Raw genomic sequence first — 26,979 nt, 5'->3', positions numbered from 1 at the left:
GGCATAAATATCAAAGCAGTTACTTTTATTAATTGGAAAACGACAGGTTGAGTAATTTCTAGAGGAATCGCCCTGCTGATTCGTTGGGGCATAAACAACCAAGAATCACATGCCACCCTAATGACTAACACATTTATTAGGGCATGAATTCTCCTGGCCTGGCACCCGCTGCATCAAATCTCTGAGATGTTACACTGTGTTATAAATTTATACTTAAGGGAGGGGAAACGCAGAAGATGCAGACAGCGATAAATCACCTCCACAAAACACCGCTGAATGACGGTAAGGTTCGTGAATGTCCCGAAAGGACCACCCGCCGAAGTTCTCCGTGGTCTTTGACGGGCACTGCGAATCTAATTCACGGACGCAGCAAAACTTTGGCTCAGGGTCTCGCACAAATTCACAGGGGGAGACCCCTTTGAGTTCAGTGGGGCAATTTGCGAAGAACCGGTGAGATTCCTGCTTGGCCGGCTGGGGGAACAGCCGGTCCTGCGTGTCCCCCGGGCACCTGTGCCGCCCCATCCCATCCCATCCCATCCCAGGGCCCCCCTCCCCTGGCAGCTCCCCGGCCAACGGATCCTGGGGAAGAGGGGACCCCCAGACTGCCGGAGGGGTCAAGAGCGAGCCCGGCGCCTCCGCCCCGCCCGGCCAGGGGTCCTCCGCGGCTCCCGGACTCGGCGGCGCGGACCGCGGGGCAGCGAGCGCGCCCCCGCCCGGCAGCCGCGGGTCGAGGCCACCCGGGCCGCAGTCGCTCCGCCTCGCAGGAGGGGGGCGGGTCCCAGCAGCCGCCCCCGCCCCCCGCCCAGCAGGGCCGGCTCTCGCGGCCGCCCGGCACGGAAAGCCCCGCCGCCCGGCCCCCGCGGGCCCGGGGGTCGGCTGTGGCTCGCGGCTGGCCCCCAGCGGCGGGAAGGAGCCGAGCTTGCGGTCAGCCCCCTCGCCCCTTCCCTCCGTCCGGGAACAGGAGCGGCCCCGCTCGGGAAGAAACGCGCGTCGTGCCCCGACGCCGCGGCGGTCCAGACGCGCGACGTGAGCCGGAGGGGGGCCCCAGGGCCGGAGGGGCGAGCGGGCCGGGAAGGGAGGCCACCGGGCGATCGCGGAGCCGGGGCGGAAGCTCCGCCCGCCGCCGGGGCAGGGGGCGGGGCGAGCGGGAAAGGCGGGAAAGGCGGGCGGCGGCCATGGCGGCGCGGCGGGCGCGGGAGCGGGTCGCGGCGGAGGCGCGGGTGCGGGAGGGGCTCCGCAGGCTGCTGGCCGCGAGCACCCGGAGGGACCAGGCCCTGCGCGCCGCCAAGGCGCTGGCCGCCTGCGACGCTCGCCTGCGGGCGCTCCGCGAGGACCTGCGGCGGCGGAGCGAGGAGGACGAGGAGGAGCCGGACGCGGCGGCGGGGCGGTGAGAGGCGCGCGCGGCCCGGCCCGTCGCCCGGCGGCCGCGGGAGGCGGGCGGGGGGCGCGCCTGGGCCGCCCGGAGCCCCGAATCGCGAGCGCGACCCTCCCCCCCGCCTCCCCCCCCGGTGGCTCCTAGAAACGAACGGGAGCCCGGCGAGGGAGGAGGGAGTGCCGGGCACGCTGCGCCCGGCCTGGCAGGGTCGGAAGGGGCCGAGCGGGGCGGCGGCTGAACGGCCCCCGGAAACGGTGGGCGGCGGCCGCGGTCAAGCGGGCGGGGCGGGGCGGGGCGGGGCGAATGCCGCAGGGTAAGGTGAAGGAGGCGAAGGGGTTCAAGGCGTGGGGGGACCTGAGGTGAAGCAGGACGCAGCAGGGCCACGGGACGGCGCGCGCCGGGCTGCCCGCACCGCCCTTGCGCCGCCTCCGTCGGGCGGCCGGGACCGCCGGCTCCGCAGCCGCGTCTGCGCCCGTGCCGCGAAGGAAGCGGGCCCCGGCCCGGGCCTGGGCCTCGCCGGGGGCCTTCTGCGCCCGGTGCTCCGCGTTCCCGCGGCCCTCGGAGGGGCCGCCCGTCTGTCTTGACGGCGTTCCGCGCTTGGCGCTGACGTCCAGGCCTCTCCGTTTAGGCGTCGCCTCGGCCTGGCGCCCGGCTAAAAGCAGTAGACGCGTCCACGGGGTGGCCGAAGTGTGCCCTTCGGCTCTCCGGGGCACCTTTTTGGCAGCCTGTCGGGTTCCGGGCGCAGAATCCTCTCCCAGGACCCACGGGCTTCGGTTGTTGCACGCGCGGGTGCCTGTCCGGCTCCGGTGGGTTCCGTTCCTCCCGGCCCCCCGAACAACCCCGACAGCGTGTTTGACTTGGTCCGGGGGGGGGCTTCGGCAGGCCCCGCGGCCCTGCCCGTGAGTTCGCGTGGGTGCCACGCTTGCCTTGCGGATGGGCGCCGAGCCGGGTGGGCGGCTGCAGCTGAGCGCCTCACGCCGCGCTTTGGAGCTGGCGACCAAATGGCTCGCCGGCAGGGGCCACGCCGGCGCTGCAGCCAGAAAGGGCCAGCGCGGTGGGGACCCTCCGCTCTGAACGGCTCCGGCGCGGTTTTGAATCGAAGCCGGCCAGCGCGGGAGCAGGGCCCTTGCGATGGGAAGTGGCCAGCGGCTGACACGCAGACCTGCTCTCCGCCTGAGGTGCTGGGCCGCGGTGGCAGGCTCAGGTTCCAGTGGGGAGCCCATGAACGGGGCAGCTCTCCGTTCTCGCCTCCTTCCTGTTCTTCGCTTTATCGGCCCTTTCCCTTTCCCTCTCCCCAAGGAGAAGGTGAGCCCCGGGCAGTTGGGCGAGGGGCACGTGCGAAGGCAGCTTTCTAGACTGCTGGAGAAACGTGGGCTCTGTTCGCCCAGAGCTGCCCGTTGAAGCGGGTCCCTCGTGGCCGGCTGGGAGAATGTGGTCTGAAAGAAGCACAGGGCTCTGCTGGCCACAAGGACTGGACTGTCCACCCTCAACTCCAAGGGATCTGGGGGATGAGCTTGGTATCACAGGGGTCTGGTGGCCAAGTTTACGTTTTTGCTAAGAGGTCACTTGGGCACTCAGTACTTAGAACCTGGCTTGTTCCCATTTTCCTATGTTTTATATGTGATTGGTTGGCGCCATCCCCTGGCCAATGTTGGTACTGTCACGGCCTGGAGAGCAGGAAACGGACCTTCTCGGGAGCGTCTGATAGCACTAAGCCTTCCTGATTTTCAGTGGCGATTCTGCAGTGTCACAGCTTCAGCAAACTGCAACGCAAAGAATGTGTTTCAGCTGTGACAGAGCTACAGTTAACTTTGTTTTAAATGCTTTGAAAGCCCTCTTTCAAAGTCATAACAGTTGTGAAAAGAAAAAGAAACCGTACATTGTTCTAAATGGGTTTCCCGAGGCAGGCGGATGCCCGTAACCGCTTGCATGGATTTGCTTGTGCGTTGGCCTCCCTGGTCTCCCTGCACAAGAGCTGAGCGCCAAGCCTTGAGGGTCCTCTCCCCCCAGCGGTGTGGAGTTCTGCAGCTGAAGCTGACGGGGAAGCGGAAGAGCGTGCAGGACTAAGGGGCAAATGCCGTCCAATACCTTCCCAGTTGGGGGTTGACATTTGTGGAGGAAGGAAAACGGGGATGAGTGCAGATGTTCTGGGTTTCTGGGGTATGGCGTGGAAGGGATGGGCGCTGTCTTTAAGAGAGCAGGATCCTCGGAGCATTTAGAGCGTCACTTAGAGTAACAAAGCGTGACTCTCATTTGGCAATATTCTGTTAGCATTAAGGATGCTAGGCAGCTCATAAAACTATGTAGTCAGGTTTTGGGGGTTTTTTGAGTTGTCCCTTAATTGTTGGAGATATTTACCTCTAGACATGTTCTCCTAATGCTGCAGAGTTGTGCCTTAAGCAGTTCAATGCATTTCTCATATGATCTGTGTGAAAATGTGACACAGAAAGGAAATAGATTCTTCCTGGTATCTTTTATCTTCTCCAGTGTGTTCCTTCTGCACACTTGGAGATGGTGAATGATGAAAGTTTCTCATCTGGAAATAAGATTCCCACGGTTCTCAATACGTTCTTTGGGCTGAGTGACAGCAGTACAGCTCTTCTTGCTGAGCAGAGTATAGCAATGTTTTTAGAAAAACTTTGTTTAGGGAAAAAAAATATATATTAGTATGAGAGGTTTGTAAATTGTAATGTTTATATTTTGTTTTTTAAAGAAACTCAGCCAAAAAAATGTTTGTAGGTTCCAATGGTACTGGTCTTTCTATTATCTGTTCTATTATCGGTGACCAAATTACTTCAATCACATAACTGTCAGAAATAAGAAAGATATATATACTTATTCACCTGAAGTATGATCTTTCAGCTGCAACTGGTGTTCAAAGGTCTTTGAGAAGGCAAATGACACGACCCACAATTTGCTTTTTCCTTAGCAAGACTTGTATAAAAGTTCCACATGCATTTCATGTTTGAGGATATATAGGTACCAATCTATTCTAATAAATGCAAAAATGTATGAGGCTTTAAATCCCTAAAAGGTTTCATTCTAAATTATTAGGCTTTTTTGTCCCTTGAGCATTTTAGTAGTACCGTTTATTTGACTTCAGACAAGCTTACCTTGGAAGAGAAGAGAAAAGAATTAAGTTTTTTTTCCTTTCTAATTAGAATTTTTGGTTTCTTTTGTTAGATGCTCAGATTTTGCAGCTAAAGATCGTGTAGCCTGTAGAGGGAAGGTTGGCATTTCAGGTATGTTTATTTTCTGCCGTCTACAAAGAAATTGTGCTGATCTGGCTCCTATCTTGCAGCGCAGCATCTTTCTGCTTAAATGCACACTCCATCTTTCTGTCCTTGGGTCTAACTAGGCTTCAGTAAGTTGGATCGCTTGGAGAGAAAATTCTTTCACCACCTTAATTTTAAAGGCTCTCTTGCAGTCCAAGGCAAAAGAGCCGTAGAGAGCAGAGACTAGTGACCAGGTGGGGAGGAGGCAGGCCTTCAGTGGACCTGTTGGGATAGATCCTGGCATCACCAGTGTTGTCATCAAAGTGCCGCAGATTTTATTTTATTTTATTTTATTTTATTTATATGCTGCCCATCTCCCCCAGAGCGTGACTCCAGGTGGCCCACAGTTAAAATCAAACCTCAGAAACAGTTAAAAATATAAATATTCACATTAATTTAGTTAAAAAATCAAACTATATTAAAAAAAAAAACTATATACATAAAAAGACTAAAACATTTAAGATGACGGGGGGGGCAGAATGAAATACCCCACGAGCCAATTCCAGTGATTATAGATTATCCATACCGTAACATTTGTGTTGGGAGAAGAGGGGACACACCAACAGTGGGACAGGAAATATTTTAGGCCATTTCTGCAGTAGCCCTTGGATGGGAGGGGGGTGACATCGTGTGGATGGTTACTCAGACATCTTTGCGCGCTGCTAAGGATGAGCCCAGAGTCTCAACATGTGCAGCTGCAGCTTCAGCTTCTCATTCCCTCCCCCCTCATTTTATCCTCTTTATTGTTCCTTTATTTCACCTGTAAGCTTTGGGGGCAGAAATCTCATGTGGCCCTCTCAGTGGGCTCAACTTTTAGTTCTGAGAGATTCCCAGATCATGCCTGTTTGGTTATAATTTTCCCTGAATCGTGCCTCCCGGCAGGCTTTTGTTACTTCATGTGACTTCAAGCAAGACGAGACCCGTTGTCCAACTAAACCCTAAAATGGTTCAGAGCTGAGGCTCCTGAGAGTAGATCGGCAGGGGGATTTGTTGCTGAAGGACACGGTTTTGCGAACGCACTCTGTCGAGTGAATTTGGCCAAGGCCTCGCCTCTTTTGCCTCCTGCTGCCGTTCCCGTTGCGCTGTAGCTACGGCCCCCTTGCTTGAGCCTCCTTCCAGAGCCAAGGACTTTGAGTTTTCAATGTCAATGAGCAAGTAGTTTTAGTAAGCATAATACTGAATGTAATGCCTCAGTGTGTATGCCAAGTTCTGGGTTGCATCTCTTCATCTGAAAGCCAAGTTTATCCTGGTTTTTCCCCCAGTGCACAACGGCCGCCCCGTAATAGCCACTTGCTGAGCCCTACAAGTTACTGTTGGTGGGGCCACAACAAATATTCTTCACAAAATGCAGTCATACAGAATTTTCGTGAGGTGCTGGAATAATCAAGGAACCATCACAATCAGTTTTGCCTGCCCTGTCTTTCTTCTTTCTTGCCAGGCCAGACGTGTGGCCCCAGGTGAACTGGCATGGGGGTTTGATATATCCTGGGCTAGATGGTGGGCCAAGCTGGCCCAAGAAGTCTGCTTCAGGTCTGGAAATATCTCGCATTTTCTAAGACCCTTGAACAGAGTCCAGGTGTGGGTGTAAATCAGCAGCTGCTGTTGAGCTGCGCTCCTTGGCCTGTAAGTTGTGAAGTCCCCGAGCCAAACAGAAAGATGGTCTGGACGGTCCAACAAGTTCAACATAGGCTGAACACGCTTCTCCTAGGATTCTGAAGAGACTTTCACTTCTCTTCAGAATTCAGACTTTCACTTCTGATTGTAAAACCCTTCACGGAAGATATCTTTCCATTTGACCTTGTAAAAGGCTACCAATAAAAACTCTGTAATTAACACTGAGTGTTGAGATACAGTGTGCCTGCCTTATTCTAGCAAAGGAAGAAAATAGAAACTTCTGAATTTTTGGATTGTGTTAGGCATACAGTGTGGTGTCCCCAAGCTTATTTTTCTCTCTTTGTTTTAGATTTACGAATTCCATTGATGTGGAAAAACTCTGATCATTTCAACAACAAAAACAGTACGTATTTAGTGGAAGCTCTTCATGGTGATGGTGATTCAGTCCAGAGCATTATCTAGAATGAATTCTCAAGGGGAATGTCTGTACGTGTCACGCTGCTGGGAGACATGCTGTTTTCGCTGCCTTCCCCTTCCCCAGACTGATTTCACTTTTAGTTTCTGTAAGTTTGGAGATGCTCAATACAGCAAAATATTCTAATCCCTCATTCCTCATTCATGATTTTGCAGAGGCTGTCGGTAGGGTTTCTCTCTCTCTCTCTCTTCTCTCTTCTCTCTTCTCTCTCTCTCTTTCTCTCAATGTAATCTTTTTGGGACAAAATTAATTTTAAGAGTTTTGAACTTCCAGACATGATGTATGCTCTGAATATAAACCCTGATGAATTTCTGAGCTATTGGGGGGATTTTTAAAGTTCATTTGTAAAATAAGAGATTTGCTAAGTTATTTGAACACGAAGGACATAAATCCGGTTACTTATTTCATTGTTTACTGTTTGTATTATATTAAGCTATATTTTATTACTGTGTTGCATTCGCTGTATGCGACACCGAGAGACCCTAAGGATTGAAGCAGTCAGTAAATCCTACAAACAAACAAACAAATAAATAAATGCCTGCTGAACTGTGTGTGATGCAACAAGTTATTTTGAAGTGTTCTGTTTTTTGTTTTCTGTTTTGCAGGAACCAAGCGTTACTCAGTTTTTTGCTTACTCAAAATAGGAGCCCAGGTGTATGATTCAGACTTGCTTATTGTGGATAATGCAGTAACAGACATATGCTTAGAAAATGCAACGATATTGTGAGTATTCCTGACCCAAATTGCACTGTTTTAAAATCTTAGAAAACGCAGCTTCATCTGGGGCAGTCTCCACCCGATGAATAACTCTGGAAGCAGCAGGTTCACAAAGGCTAAACTGTAAATGTTGCTGGGGAATACGGGAGACTGGCCCACTCCTGGTGGCTGAGGAATCCACGGGTGGGCGCCTGGCCAGGGTCAGATGCAGAGGTCGTGCTGCACCAGTGCGCGTGGCAAGGGCTTTGGGGGTAGAGCGGGCCTGTCAGTCACGGGCAGGCGCTCCGGCAAATGTAGGGGCTGTTGTGATGGCCTTGTTTGTGTCTGCTGATTTCTGTGTTCCTGCGCTGTTAGTATCTTACGTGTAGATTTTATTGTGTCACTTTTAAATTGTGCTGGAAGCATTCTGCTGAAGAGCAGCCAATGTATTAAACAAAAACCAGAAATATTAGCTTTATTTGATTTTTAAAATGATCAGTCCTTCTGAAACATGCCCCATACTTTCTAGTGAGGAAGCCGGGCCAGATTTCCAGCTGAAGGTGGAGGTCTACAGTTGTTCCTGTGAGGACGACGTCTTGACCCTCACAAACACCCCCAGGAAGCTGGTCAAGAAGTTGAAAACCTCAGTGGGAAAAAGCACTGGGAAAAAATTCAGTTCTGCCTTAGACAGAAGCAACCTCGAGACTCCCCTGCTCACAGAAACAGTCCTACCGTGAGTGAATTAGGATCTGGGGAGCTGTGTCAGATGGGGGGTTTCTCAGAGTGCTTTCCATGTCTGGACCAGTTAAGTTCTAGAAATCTACCTTCTTGCTCTCCTGAAAGTGGGCGAAGCGATTCGGATAACCTGGCGTTCTGCGCCCGCACGTGTCCCTGTGTGCGGGCTGCCCCCCAGGCAGACCAGTGGGGGAGTCACAGGGCTTGGAGTGTGTGTGCACGCGTGCATGTGCGGGGATCGGTTAGTGCAGTGGCTTTTCCCAGGAAAGCGTTTGTTTGTTTGCTTGTCCAATTTCTGTAGCCGGCCTTCTCATATACGTGACTCTGGCTGGCTCCCCAAATGCGCTGAGAGATGGCGGGGGCCAGTCTCCAGCTGTGGGAAGAGGCCGCAAAGTTGCTGCCTTCCCTGATGCGCCTGGTCTGTGCTCTCAGTGGGTGCTCACAGGCTCATGGGCTGGAAGGCCACGTTTTGGCACCGTGGAGGGGTTACGGTGGGTTCCCGCAGCTTGCTTGGAAGTTTTGTGATATCCCATTTAGCATTTGCCTTGCTGGCACATTGCCTCCTGTCCTCTGAAACGTGGGAAGGGTTATTTGCCTGGAGGAGGTGTGAGGCCTCGGAAGGGCCATCCTAAAGGCCCAAGGCCACCCTTTCGCTGGGACGGTCCCTGACGCCCAGCAGCCTGTGCCAGCCCCTCCAGGGAAAGCAGCTGGGCCAGGCCTTGGAGGTGGGAGGTCGGCCGGGCACCGCAGCAGGCAGGGTGCGTGTGGCAGGGGGCCTACGAGAGAAATTGGCCTGCCCTGCGGGTGGCAGAGCTTCCCCACAGGGTGTGCTGCAGCGGGGGGAAACGTGGAGAGGGGATCGAAGGAGTCAGCAGGTGGGTCTTCCAAGGGCAACCCCAAAGGGACGTATCGGCAGTCAGAGCCAGGAAGAGAATAAATCTTAATGCATTAATGAGGCAAAATATGCAGAAATTGCTGCGGCATGGAAGCGCCTCTTCCAGTTTCAACAGAATAAGGCTTTCCTGTTCGTCCAAAGATGCTTCCATTTAAGGCAGTAATCTAATTCAAACATATAGCAAAATGCTGCTAGCAGTGCTACTTAGCCTGTTAAATTTGAAAACTGATAAAGATTTGAAGTACTAAGAAATTGGCAGATGGGAACAGTTTTAGGAAACGATATATTGAAGTTAGCCAAAAAAGAGGGTTTTAGAAGGAAAATGTTACCGTGAAGCCTATTTCAATAATGAAGTAGTTTGTTTTCTTTGGCAACACTTGCACTATAAATAGTAAAGATCTCTAACTTCAACATTCAGCACAAAAAGACTTTCATCTTTTTATAAAAAGAAACGCTGCTATTTAAAAGGTAACAAAAAACTTCAGTTATAGATGGCTTGGATGTGTTTGTCTAGCAATTGAGAATCCGGGGCTGGAATCGCTTGAGAACCAACCCTGGTTCCAGTGATTTCCCTTCAAGAGGCTGATGGGAATCGTACCACAACGATCTTTATGCTGAAGAGCGAGGAAAACAAATTGTTGCCCTGCAGTCAGTTTGACAAGGGCAAGGGCTCAGGACAGAAGGTCCCCGAACTCTGTTCTCTTTGGTCTCAGGGTTTGGTGTGTGTGTGTAGATACATTGATATTGTGCTTCTAGGGCTGTACCGCGGCTGTGAGAAGCCACATGAAGAGCTGAGTAAAAGCAAATAAACCTTAATGTTAATTAGGCTCCCAAAGATAAATAACCACAGGACAAAGAAAGGAGTAAGGGCCATCGCTCTAAAAATAATGATGCTATGGAGACCCCAGCTGAAAGGGCGTCTGCCAGCTCCTTTTCCTCCGGCTGCTGCCACCTGGGCATTGGTGTTTTTTATAAAGAAAATGGCATTCAGGTTTTCTCAGGTGCTTACCGCTCCCAGATGCTAAAAGGAAACGTCCTTTGAAGTTAAATGTATTCAAGCAAGCAGCTTGTGTTGATCTGGGCTTATCGTGAACTCCAATAACTCTCCATGGTGACAAAAGTAAAAAATAGGTTGATGTAGGGCGCTTTGAATTTATGGACTGTAAAAGCCATTTTTCATGTTTATGTTACACGGTTCCAGGGCGTGTGGACAGAAGGCTCAGTTCCTGGTCACAGAAAAACAGAATAAAAAAAACCCCTCTGTGTTCTCGCAAGGGAAAGACAAAGGAGGCAGAACATGCCAGCCATAAATTGCTCGCTTCTCACCTTTGGAGCCATGCTCCTAAACTCATTAGATTGCCTTTGACGGCTAAGCCAACAGCACCCCTCCCTCCCCCTTACGCATATCCAGGCAACAGGAAGCCAGGAGGAGACCCTCGATAGAATCTCGGCTTGTACCGTGCCAATTCCCAATAAAAACTGCTCCCAGTGCAGGTGGAGATGGCTGTGCTTTCAGCGAGACCAAGTGCGCAGTGCCATCCTATCAGGGAGGAAGCCATTGGGGGGGACAGGTGGCAGAAGCCGACCCCCCCAGGACGGGGGTGCGCTTGCACAAGTCTTGGGCGCAGCTGATGTGCCCTCAAGCTCTGGACCCTCCAGGCGCAGCCTTCTGGCCATCCCCTCCCTCCCTCCCTCGCTTCCTTCTCCACCAAGTCTTCCACCACTTTTTGAGAGACCCAGATAGCAAAGAGCAGAAGCCGAGAGTATGCCATTGAGCCCACTCGAGGCCAACGTGTTTCCTCTCTCTTAACCAGTGGCGTGAAATGCAGCTTGCTGGCGTCCGTGTCCCTGCGCTTGGAGGATGCCAGGGATGGCTTCAGCGCCCACAGCCTTACCCTTGTGGGAAAGGGTAAGTTACGCTGCATACGCTTAATGATGAATGGGGGGAGTCATCTAAATTGGCTTAGGGAAGCTTTGCTTTTCGTGCTGCGTCTCCTGCCAACGCTTTCAGGTGCGATCGCGTTCCTGTCTGAGTTCAGGAGACTCTTCTCCCTGAAGCCCGAACGTCTTTTTGGAGGGAGAGAAGAAGCAGAAGGGTTCAGAAAACCCTTCTCTGAAGCCCTTGCCCTTTCTCGCTTTATTCTGTGTTTTCTTTAAGCATCAGTAGGAGGAAAATGTCTCCTCTCCGCTGGCGGGAGAGAAAGGTTGGCCCTGCTGAACTTCAGGCGGGGCAGAGCAGGGCTCTCCGGATGCCCTCCGTTCGGAGGCTGCGTGTAGTTCATGCTTCTTTTTATTTGCCTTGCTTTGGGGCGGAGATGTGGATGTGAGAGGCAGTAGTAAGTACATAATTTGGGTCTCTGTGTGAAAATACTTGTTTTGAGGAAGAAATTCTGAAGATGCCACAATAAATTTGGCTCAGGAGAGTTCACCTTCCAGAAGGCCTTGAAAAAATGGGCTTTTCCTGCAGGAATTGGGGCCGGAATGTTAGTTGAGCTTGGTAGGCATGTTTTGGGAGGTGTGGTGGGTTAGTTTTGCTTGGAGCCTTGATTGCGTTGTGTTGTGCTTTGTCCGGTTTAGTATACAGTAATACCTCGGTTCACGAACGCTTCGGTTCATGAACAATTCGGTTCACGAACAGCACCGTTCGCAAAATTTTGCTTCCGTTCACGAGCTCTGCATCTGGTGACGAACACGACCCGCGGCCATCTTCCCTGCCGTGACACGTGGTCGTGGCTTCCTGTAGGGAGGGGGACTCTCCCTCCAAGCAATAACCGCCTCCCCACCCGCCTTCCTGTCCTCCACGCCAGAAGTCGCCTCGAGCAAGGTTAGCGTTCTCTCTCTTCAGACTGTACTTTGTGTCATATTTTTGTGGTTTTTTAAAAAAATACATATGGTTCAGAACAGATTAACCTTATTTACATTGAACCTTATGGGAAAATTTGATTCGGTTCGCGACCAATTCGGTTCGCGACCAGAGTCGTGGAACGAATTAAGTTCGTGAACCGAGGTACCACTGTATTTTGCTCCAGTTTATATTTTTATGAACTTTTTTATGAACAGAGTTGAGACAGGCAGCCTTATAGATGCTTAAAATAATAAATAACTGCATGGTCCAAAGCCCACAGACCACTTGCTACAACCAAGGCTGGGGGCCACCTTTGGATCCTTCTCACCCCCCAAGAATAACACCGCTTTGCAGTGACAGCTGAGAAATAAGTCTACCCAAGGGCTGGAGCAGGATGCTGCTGGAAAGTGCCTGGACCCTGAAGTTCTCTTGCATCGCTTACTGTCCTCCCTGTCTGCCTTTTACCCTTTCCTGTTGCTTCTGATCCAGCCCCTCGTGGGGGTTCCCCAATCTTGCCTCCATCTTCTTCCCCCAGAACATGAGTTCAGACTATGAGATTTCCTTCAAGAAGAGAAGCTGCTAGTTCTCTGACAGAAAAAACATTGTTTGGAATGGCAGGGAAATCATCATATGATTCTGGACAAGCTCGTGTTTTCCTGGAGATGCCCTTTCACCCTCCCTCCCTCCCTCCCTCCTTTCCTCTTTGGGGCTGCCAAGAAGTCTCTGTGTCTGAATGTGGCTCTTGGCCAAAACAGATTGCTCACTGTGAGCTACGATAATGTCAAAATTGGAGAACTGGGGTTTCAAACAGAGGATGGACTAGATGTGCGTTGTGATGGCACTTGACCCAGGAAGGTTTGCAGGGATTAAGTGGAAAATGAACCATGCGGTCTGAAGCTTTTGGCACTCCCAGATACGTGTTTCTTGCATAAGGATGGCGGCCGACGCATCTGCTGTCCCTTAGTTCCCTGTGGTCAACCCATCCTTCGTGAAGTAGAGGCAGTTGACCGCTGCAAGATATTTGGGTGTGTGTTACCTGATATGAGAGCTTCTGCTTCCCAAGGCCAGGACTTGCCAGGAGCGTGAATGCGAGAGGGCCAGTGTACCCCGCTCTGGCCTGGGGGATCCCCCTGAATCTGATTAGCCAGTGAAGGAGCAGATTGTGGGACCCAGTCTCATTCTCTGTAGCCTTTTTCCAGGCTAAAAATTTTGCATTGGAATGAATTCATAAATCAGGACTTGACTGTTCGTGAGAACACCATCTTTTGCTCCATGCCTGGTAATAAATTATTGTTCAGCATGAATTTGGTCAAGGAGTATGTAATCTAACGGACTGGTTTGGGTTGGATTTTCTTTTTAGAGGAATCTCCTTTTTGGCTTCCGCTGTATGGCAGTGTGTGTTGCCGCTTAGTCGCTCAGCCGTACTGCATGACCCGGGATGCGATGGCCGGATTTCTTAACCAACAGGTAAAAACACTCAGTGAGTCTCCACCGGCACTATCTTTTGTTCGGGTGGCGTCTTTTTCAAGAATTGGGAAACCATTGCCGTCGCTGCCCTTATAAATCAGGCCTTTGGCAAAGGAGCAGGAGCAGTCGGGGGAGCTGAAGGAGGTTCTGCCTGTATCCCGCGTGACCCCCAACCTGGCTGGCCCGCTGAGGAGCACAAAAGAGGCAGGCGGGTTTCTCTCACGCCTCCCAAACCCATGGGAGTTCGGAACTCTTCCCCTTCCTGAGACCAGCATCAAGCCACGCTCCAGGCCTGGGGCCTGATGGGTTGCCGGTTGACGTCAGAGAGGAAAGCCATGTTTAGTCCGGGGGGGCGGCCCAAAATCAGGAGGAGCACCTTTTTCGACTACAAAGACTACTTGAGAGGCTCTCTTTGGCCAGATGTTGTGGCTGTGGGGGAAGCTGGTCCACCCCCGACCTCCACCCCCCAGGGCAGCCTGTGGGTCAGTGGGGAGATCACTGGGGGTTGAAAGAGGAAGCCAAGTCGTGGTTGGTAGAAATGCATTTGGAGCCTTCCTGTTTAAGGTGCCACTGAAACAACGCTGGAGATCTAGCGTGTCTCTTTTGGGAGGCCACATTCTAAGTAAAGAAAACTACCTGGCAAGAAAATAGGAAATTGGAGATTTTGGAATTTGGAAAGTTTTGAAATTAGAAATAGGAAAATGAGGGTTGTGATTAATGGTAAGATCACAGCAAATAAAACATCTTCAGCCCAGAAGTGTTTTAGTGCTATCAGGTATTTGAGGCTGAGTGTTTAAAAAACAAAGCATCTGGTCTCTTGCTAAATCTTTGCTATCCAAAGAATACTGGAATAAATGTATGGAATAAATGTTTATTACATCCAGGTAAATCCATATTAATTAATTGGGACCTACTCCGAAGTGCATCTTTAGAATAGCGCACTGTGGTATTAAGGGATGACAGAGTCATAGAAAACAGGGTCTCTTATTTTAGAAGAAAAATTATTCAAAGAGCTCTTAAACTGCAATTAGCTCTTAAATTTCAGCGATCAATTCTTAAATTGCTACCCCCAGCAGAAACTCAGGCAGCATAAATACCTTCTTAAACTTCATTGCCGTCTTCAGCTGAGCCTCAAGGCTTCCTGCAGAACAGCCCCTCTCCTCCCAGGGCGCCGATCACCCGGGCTATCCACGGACACCGCAGCCAGGGTGCTGTGACGGAGACGGAAAGGCAGCAGGCCTGGCCCCCTCACCAGGGAGGGAGGGTCCTCCTGCTCGACTCGCCAGGAGGGCCTGCTCTCGGCCTGAGCGTGGGAGGCGTCCCGGAGAGGCAGGCAAGGCCCACTGGGGGTCTTTAAAGGCCAGCTCCAGTTAGTAAGCCTTGTATGGGCCTCGTGGCTTCTCCTTGCCTCAAGGGGAGGATTTCCTTCTTTTCTGCTTCCTTTTGTAATGCCCGAACTTTACTGCTGCTGGTTTTGTCTTAAGGGGTCATTTCAGGAAATACGCTGCATGCCGTCACTATCATTTCGGGTTCTGTGGCTTTGCCACTGAGTCCTTTTAGTGAAAGGTTTTATCTCGATTATGGGGTCATCTGTGAATACGTGGGTGCTGGGGGTCCGGATGCCACGTGAATGTGGGCGAAGAGACTGGACGAACAGGGCCGGCCAAGTGAAGATGAGCCCCTCTCATCGGTAGCGAGACAGCATTTCTGCTGGGGCTTTGGGGGGATGCTCTAGGCCGCCACAGGTTGCCCCCTCTAATACTTGCTTTAGCCGTCAATGAAATATTGCCATCAGTGTCCTGAAGGCCATTGGACTGGCTGAGAATTTCTCTCTCCGGGAGGGGCTTCTTCTTTGCCTGAGAGTAAAATAATCTTTGGTGGCGATCTCTGACGGGGGCGTTTCTTACAGCAGTCAGCGGGGATCCCGGGGGCCTGGAGGCGGCGGTACTGCGTGCTGAGAGGTGCCAGACTGCTCTGCTATTCTGCCCCTGAAGAAAGGGAGGCCGATGCGGAGCCCGCTTTGTCCGTTTCCATCAACCGGGTAATATAAACATCGCTTAATCAGCTTAACATCAAGTTTTTGTGTTCTTGTTACAGTTCGTTCATCTTACCTTGACTAAATGTTTGTGTGTGTGAAGGGCGGCATTCCCTGTGTGGGAAATGTGGGCTTAAGAGCAGGGGGCGGCAAAAACAGCACCCCTTTTCGACCTGGACTGGAACTGAGTGGGATCTGCGCCCAGGGGGTTTTCCCTGATGGAGGCAGTCGGTTGAAACTTACTTTCCCAACTTGGGGAATTTAGTAGGACAGCGCCGTGTACCCACTGGGGACTAACCTCCTCTTTATTGCTTATTCAAGAGGTTGGAAGCAGAAAATGGCACCGCTGTGTCTGATGTTTTGCTGTCGAATTGGGGGAAATCCTGGGAGCGCAAAGAAAGTGGTAGGAAACCTCTCCCTGAAGTGTCGGAGCAGAATAAATGAGAGAAGACGGGAAGGGTTACTGCCAAGAAAGACGGCCATCAAGCCACAACTTAAATACACATATTCGAGACATGGCCAGTTATTTTGGGTTTGTTTGTTTTTTTAGCATGGCTCGATATGGCTTGGGGAGGCTATTGCGCCTTTCCTCCTCCTCTGCCACCCTAATCCTGGCTCCTCTGTGGCACGGTTTCTCGGTAAGCAGGACTCCAGTTTAGAGAAGCAGGAAATGGCGCCTCGGAGCCAGCCCGAATCAAAGGGCGAGGGCAGCTGAGAGGCCAGTTGGGAACCCCTCTTTGTCCCTGGTGCTGGGGGGGCCCTCTTCTTAGGTCCTGAGATCTAGAAGATTTCAGTGGCAAATCTCCTGATTCTGCCTTACCCAGAGCCAGTGGAAAGATGCTGTGAGACTCTTCCCCGCCGCCCTGCAATCAGCCGTTAGGTTCAGACGAGGAAAGCGCCACCCGGTCAGGGCTGTCGCGGAGGACGTTGCTGCCCTAGGCCGAAGGGGCTTCCGCGAGAAAGGACAGGCTGCGGCCGCTGCCCCTCCTGCGGCCTCCGTGGCGGAAATTGCAGCAGTCGGCTTCAGTTCCCCCGCAGCAGGCCCTTTGGGCAACTGGGCTCCCTGTTTCTGCTACCACTAACATCTTTTTGCGACAGCAGAGCAGGGTGGACCAGAGTGGGCATTGCCCCCCGTTCCCTCAGGTGAGAGCAGGGCCACGTGCCGGGTCCTGCTTCCTGCAGCAGGGAGAGCCCCTTTCCTGGTTCTGCCCTGTCTTGCTCTGCTTTACGAGCTCCATGACCAAGCGCCGTCCTCCCCTCCCCTCCCCTCCCCTCCCCCATCCATTTCAGTCCACCCTCCCCGTGTCTGGGGACTGACCGAATAGTGCCGGGGCTGCCCAGACCCGGGACAGGAAGCCCTGACCGTCAGAGCCGCTCTTGGGCTTCAGACTTGAGAGGCGTGTCCGGCCCCCTGCCCAACCCCTGTCCTGGCAGCAGAGGGACCGGCGGTGGGCCCCCTGCCCCCTCCCTGGGCCACAGAGAGGGGTTGCCTTCTCTCTTCTGGCAGAAGGTGGCAGCGAGGGGAGCCCCGTCCCACCAGCAGGAAGCGGCAGCCTCTGTCCCCCGCTCCCCCATGCTGGTTTTTGCAAAAGCCTTGGTTCGGTGGGAGAGCCGGCTCTGAAGCCCACCGGCCACGTGGGAGAGAGGCTTCCGCCAGGCGGCCGGACGGGCACACCTTCAGCTCCCTTAAATCTGTATTCTGCTGCCGAAGTATCTTTTAAGTAGGATACTTAATATGCAGTTCCTTGGATACTTTCCATCTGCTGCGTAATGTATTGCAGCTTCAGAAGGATTGGCCTATCACTGCTGAAGTTAGCATCTTCCGCCCCTTGAATAGTCAAATGAAGAATAAACTGGTTTTCATCAGAGAACAGCTTTTGTTTCATAAAAGCATTTGTGGCACGAGACATGTAGCAAATGCTAAATGAACTGTTGTCACTTGGAGTTCTAACCTGTTGAATATGAAACTCCTTGACTTAATTTTGTGCTAGTATCTATGGTTACCTGCATTAATAGGACACAGCATTTATGGATGCATTACTCAATCTTCTATTTTTAGAATGAAACGTTTAAATGAGCAAATTCATCAGATAAGCTACGAACAGCTGCCTGCCTTTCAAACAACTCTTCCAGTAAAGTCTCTTTCAAAATCTGCACTCTTAAGAATATTCTGCAGGTTTTGATAGACTGACAGTCCCTGGGGTATCTATTTTTCCCACCAGGACAATGTATGTAACAGTGAAGTTGCATGTTAATGAGCTGACAGGCAGGACGAGAGGGGGAAGCGCGGGCGTGTGTTTCGGCTGAAACCAGGTTGAGGGAGCCTGGAAATGTGCATGGCAACATGATGGTTTTGCTCTGTTTTTTATGCAACATTTAGGGAACCCGAATTCGTCCTGTGGATACAGAGGCTGGGAAAAAGACCAATAATTTCTCAGTCATCAACTCTGAGGCTGGCGAGGCCACGGCTCAGGTTTTTGCAGCGGAAAGCCGGGAAGACCTTTGCAGGTGGATGGAAGCTTTCTGGCAGCACTTTTTTGATTTTAGTAAGTGGATCGTCGTCTTTTTCCTGCGCTGCGAGGGCGAAGGAAAGCCCCAGCCCGGCAGGTGGCCTTGCGCAGTCTTTGCCCGAGGCCTCCTCCCGCTTCGGCGGTCAGAGCAGAATCTCTCGAAGCTGGCATAATCTGACCTTCCGTGGCTGTCCACGCCAGTCTCTTCGCAGCCTCAGAAAGTGGCTCTTGAAACCCATCCAAGCTGGCTTTTTCCTTTCTGTCAAAGTCTAGCAATAATCAATTGGTTGACTGACGTATGGAAAAATCTCAAAACCAGTCAAACTACTCATTCACAAGAAGTTGGTTGCAATAATAGTAATACAATAAATGACTACGTCAGACTGAAATAACTGAGTGTAAAGTTGTGAAGGCGTCAGATTGTAAAGATGGGGTTGGGACATGCACTACAATTACCCATATCCTGTTTTGGAAATAGGAGATACCGGTTAGCTTGGCTGTGGTCAATTCAGAGACGTTATGCTTACCCAAGAGATGATCACGGTACTGAGGTTGGGTTTACCTGTCAATCTGGAGCAATTATAAAAATAGCGATACCGGTTTTTATGGGGGAAAGTGCTATTTTTGAACCTGGTTGCGTTGGCCGCGTATAATTCTAATATTTAAAAGTGGAGAATATGAACTCTGCCTGCTTGCTGATTCCTTTCAGGTCAGTGGAAACACTGTTGTGAAGAATTCATGACGATGGAGATTAGGTCCCCGCGGAAACCCCCGTTGTTCTTGGCTGGAGAAGCCGCTTCAGTTTACCAAGAGCTGAGTAAGTGAGGGAGGGCGCAGGGCCCCGTCCCCCGAAGCCTCCCCGCCCAGCTAATCTCTGCGTTGCTGCAAGGCCAGCGGGCATTGGGGGGCACTGAACAGTTGGGCGTCCATTAGTTAGAGAGATCTTTGGGCTGAGCGATCCTCTGTTCTGGACAAGCCAGTTGCTTACGGTTTTTCTGGAGGTCTGGTTTTTCTCCGATTGTCGCCTGTGGCCAGGAGGCAATCCGGAGCTGACAGACCGTAATATGTCAGGGTTGGGCGGGGTTTGGGGAATATCTAGTCCAGCTCCATAGTGAATTATTTTCAGGAGAAACCAAGAACCAAAATGCCCATATTGTCAAATGCTTCTGTGAATGTCCCCCTTCAAACCAAGGTGGGCTAGAACTACATTTGCAGATATTTCTTTTGTACTAGTAGGAATTCAGATGACTTGCCCATCCCAGTTATGGCATAAGATCGTTGCCCAGCATCTTGGTTCAGACGTTATTTCCTCAGCAGCTTTTTACAGCCCCCCCATCTTCCCTCAGCAGGAAGGGCCACTGCCTCGCGGATGGGCCAGGGGCCAAGGGTGACCAGCCAGGGGCGCCCTGGGGGCAGCAGGGCGTAGGGAGCATGGGTGGCGGGAGAGCGGGAGGCGGCGAGGATGGTGGATGATGGTGAACCTGTTTACTGGGGCTGCCCAGGGCTTCAGATTTGAGGGCAAAAAGGGGCTTTGGGCATCAGCCGGCTGCGACACCCTGAGACCATGGGTCTTTTCCCAGGATTGCGCTGCAGCTGCTGAGGGAAGCCATGTGATCCTGGGAAGAGAGGCAGCTGCTTTCAGGGGCTGCAGACCCTGCAAGCCCCTTTTGGCACAGCCCCGGTCTTCAGCATCCGTGTGGATTGCCTGGAACTAGGATGGCAGGGAGACCGCGCTGCTGGGCTGAGACAGGGCCAAGGGATGTCCATGGGGGACAGGCGGGACAGGCACGTGCTGGAAGCCAGGAATCACCCTGGCAAACTCTCTGGCCACTTGGCAGGGCTTGGGCTGTGGGGGGACCCGTAGCCTGTCCAGGGGCACAGGAAGTACCTTTTAACCTCTTTATTTATTGCCACAGCTTCTATGCCCCAGAGACTCTCTCTGGCAGCTTAAGAAGGTTAAACACAAAAGTCAGTTCATACCCTCATCTTCCCTTGGCCCAGCGTGCCAGCATTGTGGGGTTACGTGATCTTACCCATCCCCCATGCTGCAGAGAGATTTTCTGTCCTCTTGGCTGCTTCCAGAGTAAGATTTATAGGCTGACTTGAAAGAAAGCCTCCTGGGCCCCGGGGACTTACTGCAATGCACAGGACTCCTGGGAAGGAAGGCCTGTTTTTTAAAATAAGCATTAAGTCCCCCATGGCAGTAAACTTTTTGTTCCTTTGTTTACCCACATGGGAAACTACTGGCTACCTCAAACCAGCTATAGGCAAGTCTAGATTGTCTCTTTGAAACAAGCCCAGATTGTACCAGCTATTCTGAGGTGCGCACCAACGAAGAGCTGAAATCCGAGGTCCCTGGTTAAAGAGCAGCCAAGGGTGGGACTGAGGTCTTATCAAGAAATACAACATGTCTGCCACTTGTATAATATATAACCTGCCCCTTCAGGGGAAGAAGGAACAATCTGGCCAGTCGTGGGCAGTGTTCTTGGGGACGGGATTTTCCAGCTGACTAGCAGGACGCAATTGTCGGCTCCAAAGTCCGGTCACGGTTTGTGGATGCCTGCCACTGAGTAGAAGGAGAGGGTCTCTCATTGCCAGTATTTTGCTGAATCAAGCAGACTAATATCTGAGCTGTATTGCGAGTAGGTCGACTGCTGAAGGCCTTGTTGTGGAGGGCCACGTGGTCTCCAGGGAGGGGGTTGGGGAAAAGAGGCAGCTGCCATAAGGGGCTGAGGAGAGGCACTTGGAGGCTGAGTGAAAGGAAAGGAAGTTCACGAGGGGCAACATCCTTTGTGTCCATTCCCTCTCCCCAGTGTAGCACTAAGAATCTGTTCCAAAATTGAGCATGAGCAGCCAGGCTTCAGCCGGCTGTGGATTGCACTGGATAAAGCTTTCCATTTTCTAAAAGTTGCCACTTGGCGGACAGTAAATTATCTGTATTCAAAATATTAGGAGGTGCCTTTTTCTTGCTCAAGTAAAGTCATTTCTGTGGCCCCTGGGCCATTCCTTGGTCGTTCCTGGGGGGTGAAGGTCTCACCCGTGGGGTCAGCGTTGCAGCTCAGCTCAGTCCAGGGTGGTGACACTTTTGTGTTGTCTTTAAAATGTGCCAGGCATCGATTCGCCAGTGAAGCCCGACTCCTTAGTTGCCAGAGCTCGGCGCCAAATGGAGGAAGGCCGGGGGGCCCGGCTGGCCGGCCCGGATGAAGTGGACGCCCTTGGCAGCTCTCCTCAGGGGCTGAACGGGAGCAGCCCCCAAGCAAGGCAGGACCCCGCGGGGACAAGCCAAGTAAGGGAGCCCCCTTCCAGGCCCTGATCCGCCTCTCTGCAGCGCTGCACCCCTGAGGAAAGCCTCTGACACCACTGCCTCTTGCATGCCGGAACGGCTCCTCGGGGCTCGCACACAACCTCCCGCCGTTCCCCGCTCGTGGAGACTCCCTTAGCTCCAAAGCCTTTTTGGTACCTGCGTGGAAAGGGTGGACCCCCACCCCCACTTGCAAGCCCAGGCGTATCCAGCCGATGTTCAGTATATTCTCAGAGAGACGGTGCTTTCTTTATCCCCTCAAACAGCCTGGCTCAGTAGGTTGAAGGAAGAGTCAGCCTCTCCACAACATTTGTGGTTTCTCACATTTTGTTTTTTTTAGCAAAAATGCAAGTCAGCGGCATCCTTTAGCACAGGAGACATTCGAAGGGCTCCAGGGCTCTCAGCTCCCAAACTTCAGTATAACCTTCTTCCACAAAGGCGTATTTAACACTTGCCTTTCTCCCAGCTGGCCCCTTGCCTTCAGCCTGTAAAAGTCTGCTGGGCCAGTCAACAGACAAGGGTGCTGAAAGGTTCTCGATTTCCTTTTTTTTTAAGCCTCCCTCTGCGTCACCTGGAAGAGGAGGTGGCTGTGCCTGGGGTCTGGTCAGCTGCCACTCTTCCCCGGCGCCAGAAGACGTGGAGGTGGGGCTCTGGGCCCCACCCGCTTGGAAGTGGGCGCTGCTTCCTTGGCCCTGACCCCCCTTTTGCCTGGGCAGCTGGGCACTGGAGGTCCTGGAAAGCCACTGACGCTTCTCCCCACCTCTCCCTTGCTGCCGCCGCCACCATTCCTGCCTGCTGTGGCAGGATGGGCCCCCTGGTGCGTCTTAGACCAGGCGGCTTGTGCGCAGGATGGTTCCTGATCCACCACCAGCTGGGGGGGGCAGGTAGCCCGTGAGAAGGAGGTGGTCCTGCCCTCCAAAAGTCTCCTGCAGATGTGGTCAGGAGCCCCAGATTTTGCAGTTGAGCTCACCTGGAAAATGGAACATCTGCACGGCTTCGTCTTCTGATCCGTTATCTAAAAAATCCTCTGGTTTATTGGGCAGCGTGAATCTCTGAGAGTCGCTATTTTGGAATCTCCTTAAATAGAATATATTTGTAGCTGTTTTGCTATGAATAGGATGGGATGGAAGAGCTGCTCAAAGCCATCTGAAAGGATCAGAAGCCCCCTCCCCGATTTTTAATGTTTTCCCCTGTATTCGTAAAAGCCACCATCTAAATTAAGTTCTTAAAAGCTAAAAGGTGTTGTATATTTATCTAAAATCCCAATGTTCTTCTGAATAATTTCCACAGCCAGTAGTAAAAAATTGGATGGGTTTATATTAGCAAGAAATAGATTCTGTCTTGCAAACAAAATAGAAACAGAATTTATGTTCAATTGACATCAGAACTTTATTTGGGTGACTGAAACTGGTACTACATCAAGGTACTTCTCTCAAATATCTCCTTTTTAAAATATCTATTTTCCACTAAGTGTTTGGCTTTAACAAAGAAATAGCTCTTGGTTGGTTGGTTGGAGACCGCAGATCTGTGGGATGATGGAAAACAAATACTTTAGGTGTTAGTACGATATTTGATGGCTTTTCATCAAGTAGTGTTTTCTGTATGTATTAATTTTTGTAGTGTATGTGATGCATTATATACTCTGGAGGTTCATGTTTACCTGTTTTTAAGTTGTGTTTTTTTGAAAAAGCAGAATAAAGGAAATGTAGCAAAGTAATAAAGGTAATGTGGTCTGAGATCAATGCTGTCTTGTTCCATAATGAGGATGGCAGAATCCTTTTTGCTGGCAGCGGGCAGTGCCAATTACGCAACCTTTTCCATTTTCAAGACTCCAGAATAGTAGGTAGGTCATAAGGATCCTGGCATGACTCCACCCCTCGAAAGACAGATTAGCCACCTGCCATTAGCCATTTCAGATTCCTCCACCTTTATTTGATTAGTAACTCAATAATCCAGGGCAGTCCAGGGACGGTGCCTGTAGAGGAAGCCCCCTTTCAGCCCAAATAGTTGCTAGCTTTTGCAACTGAGGTGGAATTTGCAGAGCAGCTCTCAGGTAAGGGATTGATCCTGCAAACCTAGTCTGACGAGCTCTTAACCCAATAAATGGGTTTAGTAGAAGCATTCTCTTCCTCCACCAAGTGGGCTTTTCCCATGGGATGGGAAAGGGAGAAATCTTTGTTGCTGCTATTTACGGAATATCAAAAGGCAGCTGAAATTGGGGGAGGGGGGATGCCCATTTAAAAAAAATGTTTAGTTTCCATGGATTACAAGAAAGATTTCTGCGATAATTTATCTTTCAGGTTCAGCCCAAAGAACTCCACGAGACAGTGCACATACAGTTCAGCTGCATTTATTAGCTTCAACCTCAAGACAGAAATCTCTCCAGACTGAACCTAAATGCCCAAGCCAGCCAGCCACAACACCGTGAATTCCTTAGGGTGGTGACAGTCTCATCTTAAACTTCCCACGCTCCTGTTGAGGGCTAAGGAAACGCTTATCTCCCTGAGCATGGCCTTCATAACACCATTCCATCACGTTATCTGCCCAATTAAACATCAATGTGGGTTAATTAGGGAAAAGAACAATTTGGCTTGGAACTGGCTTGCGGAAAGCCCCCAAACAAACCCCAGCTCTCTTCCATCTAGGATTAGAGATTTCACCCGCAGAAGCCCTGCATGGTTCTGGGTCCCAGGCACAACCCAACTCCGTGCACCCAAAACGGTTGAGGCTGTAAGACTCGGTTCCCAAGCAGCGCACAAGGACTTCTGATTTCTCAGAGGGTCCGCTCGGTCCTCTTCCCCTTCACGGGACTCCCAATAGTGAAGCTGGTGTAGTCGGTAGGAGGCTGGGGGAACAAACCTGGAATCCCGCTCGCCCTTCCCTTGAGGGAAATCTTTAAAGGAATGCAATTTATTTAGGTAGTTACTAAATCTGCATTTAAGAAATCTACGTTTATTTAGCAGTAGGTCTGCTGACACAGCGTTCAAGGGAGCTAAATGCTATCTGCGAGCTGCGCAGTCCAACCTAAAGTGGAGGGCCTGTTGGGGTAGAGGGCGAAGCGGAGGATGTGGGGCTCGGAAACGCCACCCCTGAGAAGGGCTGGGCGTGGAAACGGGCAGCCCGTTGACGTGAGCCGGCCTCTGCCTGGAGCGCGAGTTCTCGGCCTTCCTGTGCCAATGGCTGAGGATGATGGAACTGCAGTTCAGGGCATCTGCAGGGCAGCTGGCTGGGAAACACTGTACTTGAGGTACCTTTTCAACCTTACATGATGTGGCTGGAATTAGTAGTTGTGTGACAGTCTAAAGCTTCAGCCTGTTCACATAGATAAATCAATTTTATGGCTAAAACTTCGTTTGTAACTTTGTATCTGAAATGTTGATTAATAACACAGTATATGTTCACTTTGCTACTAAAATGTTTTCAGTATTGTTTGTCATTCTAAGATAAAGCAACCGGGGAAAAGGGATATTTATACTGTACGGTGCAACACAAATGTGGAATGTGAGAAGTTCTGGGATTAAATAGGAAGCATTTTTTGTTAGTTTATTAGGCTGCTTTGGTTTTCACAAAAGAGGCGAACAAGAGATCAGAAATAAAGCTGTCAGTTTCTCTTTGCTTTAGGGCAGAGTCTTTCCAGACAACATGGAGAATATGGTTTAGGCGTTCTTACGCTTTTTTAAAGGTATAGTTTTAGCATTCCCAGTTAGGCTTCCTTGACACCGATGAAATAAAAGAAACTACGTTTGTCTTAGTTAATTTCTTGAACGGTACGATCTGTTGAATAGATTCCCTGGGCTAAAAGTGAAGAACCAGTGGTCACCTTCCTCTGAGAACAAGGCAGAAAATTAAAATAAAGCTAACTACTGGTGATTGTTGATCACAGCCCCAACAGACTGATTATAGCCATTATCATGCTAAAAAAGGAAATATTCAGAAAAATGATAAGAGGTATTACACCATCGGACATTCATTTCCCTTTAGCGTACTTCAGTGAGTGCAATAATCTCTAGTTGCTTTGTTGTTTCTAAAGTACTAATAGAAGAGCTACTGTAGATAAACAGGGTGCAGACCCCACACTCACAAGGACTGATGAGGGTACCTAGTCAGGTAATGAAATGTCTGCACGCAAACAACCAGCTCAGAGAGTGCCAAGGATGCCACAGTATGTGAAGAGCGCAGAACAAATTACATAAACATTTCATATAAATAATGTGGTTAAAAAAAAAAAAGTATCTGCTTCCTCTGGGAGCTTCGGGAGGCGAGCTGCACGTGTCTGTGTCCACGTGGTGGAAGTGAAGGGTGATGATGGTGCCTGCCCTGAAAAAGATGGAATATTCCTAAGGGGGGCTACTGAACGTTCTGAGGGTGGGTGAGTGGGTGGGTGGGCAGGTAGGCCCACCCTCCGAATGACGCCCTGCTGAGTCCTGGTGCACGTGATCTGCGGCAACCCAAGCACAGGGGGGTCAATGTGCCATAAAGACCGAGACTGAGCAGGATGGAAATGCGCATTAAAAGAGCAGAGGTAACATTTCACCACTGACTAACTCAGATGTTCTGTTGTTGTCTAACGACCATCAACAAACTGCTCTAAGAAGGAGATACTTCAGTCTTGGGGAAACTTGAGTGGTTTAGGAGTTTATGAAGAATGCTGCAGTCTGGTGGATTTTTTGAAAAAAGCAGTAAAGATGAATGGTTTAATGAAAATCACTTCCCAACAAAGTAGTAGCTGTTTGCTGCAGGGGATTCTGAAGCAAGATAGGATATTACCTTACCTTAATATAGCTACGACCAAGTGATTATATTGACATCTGCCATATGTACAGTATAAATGCACATAAAAATCTTTCCACAAAACATCTAAAATGCATTGGTCTTACTCCATGAAAAGTTATCTTTAAGCAGTTTTGTTTCCCAAGGCAGCTATCCTCATGCTTTCCTTCTCAGAAGAACGGCTTGCTGATCGCACCGTGTCAGCTTTTGGAGGCTGATCTTTCGCTTTGACCTGCTATCTCAAATTTAGAGTGCCTCGATTTCCGTGCCCCTCTTGGCCGTCTTACCTTCTTGGCACAGAAAGGGTTGTGAAAAAGAGTAGTCTTTTAGCTTTAGCTTTTTTATTTTTTAATGCTTGGTTTTTATAACTTTTAATTGTATTTATGTTTTTAGTGTGTTGTAAGCCGCCCAGAGTCCCCCATTGTGGGGAGATGGGCGGGGACAAGTTAAATAAATAAATAAATAAATAAATAAAAAATAAAGTCTGCTCGCCTGCAGCCGGAGCAGCCACGGGGCTTCAGGGCCACAGAGCTGCTGCTGCTGTATCTTTCTCTTGGGCGAAGAAGGACCTCGGGGGCCCGTGCCTATCAGGGCTCCCCATAGAAGTGGGGCTGTGGCTAACCGTCTCTCAAGGGTCTGCCCAACATCCTCGCCTGCTGGCGTTAAGCACCCCACGAGCCACCATCTGGGCTTGAGGGGGGCGCACTAGGCCATGCTGTCAACTGCTCTGCCCGGGGGTTTCTGAGCAGGCTCCCCTGCGCAGAAGGGAGCAGCGGGATGGTGCTGGCCCAGTCGCAGGCGGGCTGGGTGGCTGCTTTGGCAGGTGGCATTTTCTGCCTTCCTGCCTCTGTTAGAATCGGCCAAGCGTTTCTGGTCCCCCGGATCCAAATATTTGAACTGCGGTTTTAGATTTAGATTTAGATTTTTGTTCGTTTGTTTGTCAAATTTATGTAGCTGCCCATCTCACAGACAGTGAGATGAGAATA

At 51.0% G+C, this 26,979-nt stretch overlaps 1 protein-coding gene across 2 annotated transcripts; it reads left to right on the top strand.

Annotated features, from left to right (window-relative positions):
- Nucleotides 1–1,115: 1,115 nt before the first annotated feature.
- RTKN2 (rhotekin 2) lies at nt 1,116–26,979 on the top strand. 2 transcript variants are annotated; one of them, XM_088130040.1, is made up of 11 exons: nt 1,116–1,387; nt 4,559–4,617; nt 6,614–6,667; nt 7,345–7,462; nt 7,965–8,168; nt 10,880–10,974; nt 13,271–13,377; nt 15,290–15,418; nt 17,793–17,958; nt 18,632–18,739; nt 21,033–26,979. In XM_088130040.1, exons 1-11 carry the CDS (start codon nt 1,176–1,178, stop codon nt 21,233–21,235), a joined length of 1,455 nt encoding a protein of 484 aa, XP_087986166.1. In that variant the 5' UTR covers nt 1,116–1,175; the 3' UTR covers nt 21,236–26,979. The 2 variants fall into 2 exon arrangements, with proteins under 2 accessions (XP_087986166.1, XP_087986162.1); XM_088130036.1 differs by having other exon boundaries at nt 1,126–1,387; nt 15,287–15,418; nt 21,033–26,978.

The sequence above is a fragment of the Python bivittatus genome, unplaced genomic scaffold, assembly GCF_059951505.1.
Source record: "Python bivittatus isolate LINGU-HERP-01145 unplaced genomic scaffold, Pbiv_v1 ctg000050_np1212, whole genome shotgun sequence".
Lineage (NCBI taxonomy): Eukaryota > Metazoa > Chordata > Lepidosauria > Squamata > Pythonidae > Python > Python bivittatus.
This window is presented reverse-complemented; position numbering and strand designations above follow the sequence as displayed.